The 3615-nt window shown below is 68.7% G+C and overlaps 1 protein-coding gene across 1 annotated transcript in view; it reads left to right on the top strand.

The window, feature by feature from the left end:
* Nucleotides 1-3428, top strand: part of MNEG_14027 (DNA replication ATP-dependent helicase Dna2) — a gene marked incomplete at both ends in the record, with an annotated part of 4585 nt that extends 1157 nt beyond the window's left edge. Inside the window, 6 exons of the mRNA XM_014037501.1 lie at nt 28-972; nt 1233-1360; nt 1753-1872; nt 2235-2381; nt 2657-2761; nt 2994-3428. Coding sequence (XP_013892955.1) covers nt 28-972; nt 1233-1360; nt 1753-1872; nt 2235-2381; nt 2657-2761; nt 2994-3428 — 1880 coding nt within the window. The remainder of the gene's footprint in view (nt 1-27; nt 973-1232; nt 1361-1752; nt 1873-2234; nt 2382-2656; nt 2762-2993) is intronic.
* Nucleotides 3429-3615: the final 187 nt, after the last annotated feature.

Genomic DNA, 3615 nt, shown 5'->3' with positions numbered 1-3615 from the left:
CCGCCACGCCCCTCTTCGCGCCTGCAGGCCCCGAGCGCGAGGCGCAGGGCGGCTGCATCAGCAACCTCGCCTTCAGCCACTGCCCCGAGCCCGCCAGCACCCAGGACGGCCGCGTGCACCTCTACTGCTTCGTCCGCCACCAACAGGCCTCTGCGCCTGGGCCGCCTCAGCACCATCAATTGCACACACAGCAGCAGCAGCACCAACACCAACGCCAGCAGTCGCATACACAGCAGCAGCAGGAACAGCAGCAGCAGCAGCAGCAGCAGCAGCAGCAGTCGTCTCAGGGCCAGCAGCAGGCCGCCAGCCTGCTCGACCTTGGGATGGCGGCCGGCGACATGGTGCTGCTAAGCGTTGACGGCCTCCACACCGCGGTGGGGCGCGTGACGGTGCACGAGGTCACGCCCAGCAGCGTGGTGGTGGCCAGCCGCAGGCCGGTGCTGGTGGAGAGGTACAAGGCGCAGTGGCGGGGGATGGGCGGGTGCGGGGGCCCGGCTGGGCGAGAGCAGCCGCAGCAGCAGCAGGACTGCCATCTGCAGCAGCAGCAGCAGCAGCAGCAGCAGCAGCAGCAGGGCGCTGCGCTGTGGCGCCTGGACAAGGACGAGGTTGCGTCGCTGTCGGTCACGCTGCGCACCAACCTGCTGCGCATCGCCTCGGACGGCGGCGGCGGCGGCGGCGGCGGCGGCCGCGCCGCGCGGCTGCGGGCGCTGATCATCGACCTCGCGGCGCCGCGCATGCACAGCCTGGCGGCCGCCGCTCTCCCCGGGGGCGACGCGACGACCCAGGGGGCGCCGGGCGACGCGGCGTGCAGCACGCCGGGCGCGTCGACGGGGCTGCGGCTGCGGCTGCGGCTCGAGGCGGCGGAGCGGTACCTGTCAGGGGGCCACGGCGCTACATTGAACGAGGAGCAGGCGGCGGCGGTGCGGCGGGTGGCGGGGGCGGAGGACTACGCGCTTGTGCTGGGCATGCCGGGTGAGCTGCGAGGAGTGACGCGGGCGCCGCAATCTGGGGCCTGCTGCGTGCTGCCGCCGCTTCCTGGACCTGGTTCATCCCTGATGCCCTATCAGAGGGAGCATGGAATGAGCAGCTTATTCCGTGCCATGCTGCCTGATGCGGTCCCGTCCTTGAACCCCTCACGCCATGCTGGCTCCCACCTCACCTGGCTGAACCCTTGCCTGAGACCACTTGCACTTGCATCCCCCTAAACCCGCCGCCCCGCCTTCGCCCAAAAGGCACCGGCAAGACCAGCACCATTGCGGCCGCAATCCGCGCGCTGGTGGAGGGTGGGGCGCGCGTCCTCGTCAGCGCGTACACCAACAGCGCCGTCGACAACATCCTCGTCAAGCTGGCACAGCTGGAGGTCGGTCTGGTTTCTTGTGTGCCTTTTTTGGGGGGGGCTAGGGAGGGACGGGCCCGTTTGGTTGGTTGGTTGGTTGGTTGGTTGGTTGGTTGGGTGGCTGTTGAGGCCAGGTGTTGAGGCATAGCGGAGCAGGCGCTTGCTCCATGCTTCAGTGTGCCTGCAACAGGTGTCCCGAATGTTTGTTGCTGCCCTCTTTAGCCTCGCCACTGGCTATTCCCCTGCAGCGTCAATCCCAACAACACAGCAACACACACACACACAGACAAACACACACACACGCACACATACACAACCACACCAACACACATGCAGCCTCTCACACACACACAACATCATGCACACACAACTGCATATCTACACGATCCATACACTCACCACCCACATGACCGCAGGTGCCTTTTGTGCGCCTGGGCCGCCAGGCCACCGCGCACCCCGACATCCACCGCTTCATGCTGGGCGGCGCAGAGTACCCGGACCGCAGCACCCCCGCACTGAGGGCCCTCATGGACTCGGTGGGGAGCCGAGGGGGGCTAAGGGGCGTTCCAGGGTTTCAGGGTTTTGGGCGCGACCCACTCTCGGCAGGACCGCAATTTGAAGCGCTGCGCCTGTCCTCGCTCGTTGCTGGCGAGCGGCTTGGTTGGAGACAATCGATTTGCACTCGCACGCCCGGGGTATGCCTCCCACGCCGCCCCATGCGGCGCCAGCGGCTCCTTCGAGCTCGCTTTGGCCGGCAAGCGCGTCATGTCCACCGCTGCAACCATCTCATCACACCAGTACACACAACCCCCTCCTCCTTCTACCCACCCTCCCACACACACGTATCCAACCCGCAAATGCATCCTTTCGCCCGTCACCCCCTTTTCCCCCCTGCCAGGTGCGCGTGGTGGGCGTGCCCTGCCTGTCCTGCAACAACCCCCTCCTGGCGGGCCGCCACTTTGACGTGGCGGTAGTGGATGAGGCCGGCCAGATCACGCTGCCCGCGGTGCTGGCGCCACTCATGATCTCAAGCAGCTTCGTGCTGGTGAGGGGGCACACACGTGCATGCAAGCGCACATGCGCGTGCACATGCGCACATGCGCGTACGCGTGCGCGCGTTCGCGTGCGCGCGTGCGCACAGCTGCGGATCAAGGCCCTGGAGCGCGGCTGCGGCGGCTGGCGCGGTGGCGTTCACGCAAAACCTGGGGACAGGGTTGGGGGGGGGGTTCCCGTTTGGCACTAGGTCTGGACCGCTGGCGCAGGGAAGCAGTCCTGCTGAGCGCGCTGCACCTGGCCTGGCCCCTTGCACCCGGCCCGCAGGTGGGCGACCACTACCAGCTGAGCCCGCTGGTGGTCAGCCCGCGCGCGGCGGAGGGCGGCCTCGGGGTCAGCCTGTTCCGCCGCCTGTGCGAGGCACAGCCACAGGTGCATGGCGGCGCCGGCGGTGGCGGCCAGGGCCAGGGGTCGGGGGCGCGGACGAGGGCTGGCTAGCGTGGGTGGTCTCTCACCACCGACTGCACTCCTCTGCTGCTCTTGTCCGCCTTGCATCATCATGAGAGCCTTGGGGTTGCAAGTTCTCAGGTTCTGCCAAGTCCTGAAATAAACGCAACCCACCGCAGCCCGCCCGCTCTTGGAAAACCTCGCCCCCGCCGCGCAGGCGGTCACCGCCCTGCAGCGCCAGTACCGCATGTGCGCCGCCATCATGGCGCTCCCCAACGCCCTCGTCTACAGCGGCCGCCTCGCCGCCGGCAGCGCCGCCGTCGCGGGCGCCGAGCTAACGCTGCCGCGCCCCGAGGCGCTCGCGCGCCACCCGGCGTGGCTGCGGCCGCTGATGGCGCCGGCGGTGAGGGTGGCCTTCCTGGACACAGACCCGACGGATGCTGATGTGGCGCCTTGCGGGGAGGTTCAGCTGCGCGAGGGGACGACGAACCCCGGGGAGGCGGCGGCGGTGGCGGCGCTGGCGGCGGCGCTGCTGGACGCGGGGGTGGCGCCCGGGGAGATCGGGGTGGTGTCCCCCTACAGAGCCCAGGTGGGGGCGCGCTGGCTGGGGGTGGGGTTGTGGATGTGGGGTCTCGACAGCACCGTTGGATGAAGGGTTCATGTCACATCAACAGACAGTGTTCTGGCTTGTGGACAGGGCTGCTGTGAGTCGAGCCCGGTGTTGTTAGGGCAGGGATCAGGGTTGAGAGGTGCGGCCGCGGGGCGGGCGGCACAAACAACGCGCCTCTGATCCTCGCCGTCATTGGCCGCCGGAAGCGTCGTGGTGGTCCTCACCCCCC

Source organism: Monoraphidium neglectum (genome assembly GCF_000611645.1).
Source record: "Monoraphidium neglectum strain SAG 48.87 unplaced genomic scaffold scaffold04207, whole genome shotgun sequence".
In the NCBI taxonomy this organism is placed as follows: domain Eukaryota; kingdom Viridiplantae; phylum Chlorophyta; class Chlorophyceae; order Sphaeropleales; family Selenastraceae; genus Monoraphidium; species Monoraphidium neglectum.
Note: the sequence above shows the minus strand (reverse complement) of the source record. Positions and strands in the feature narration are given on the sequence as shown.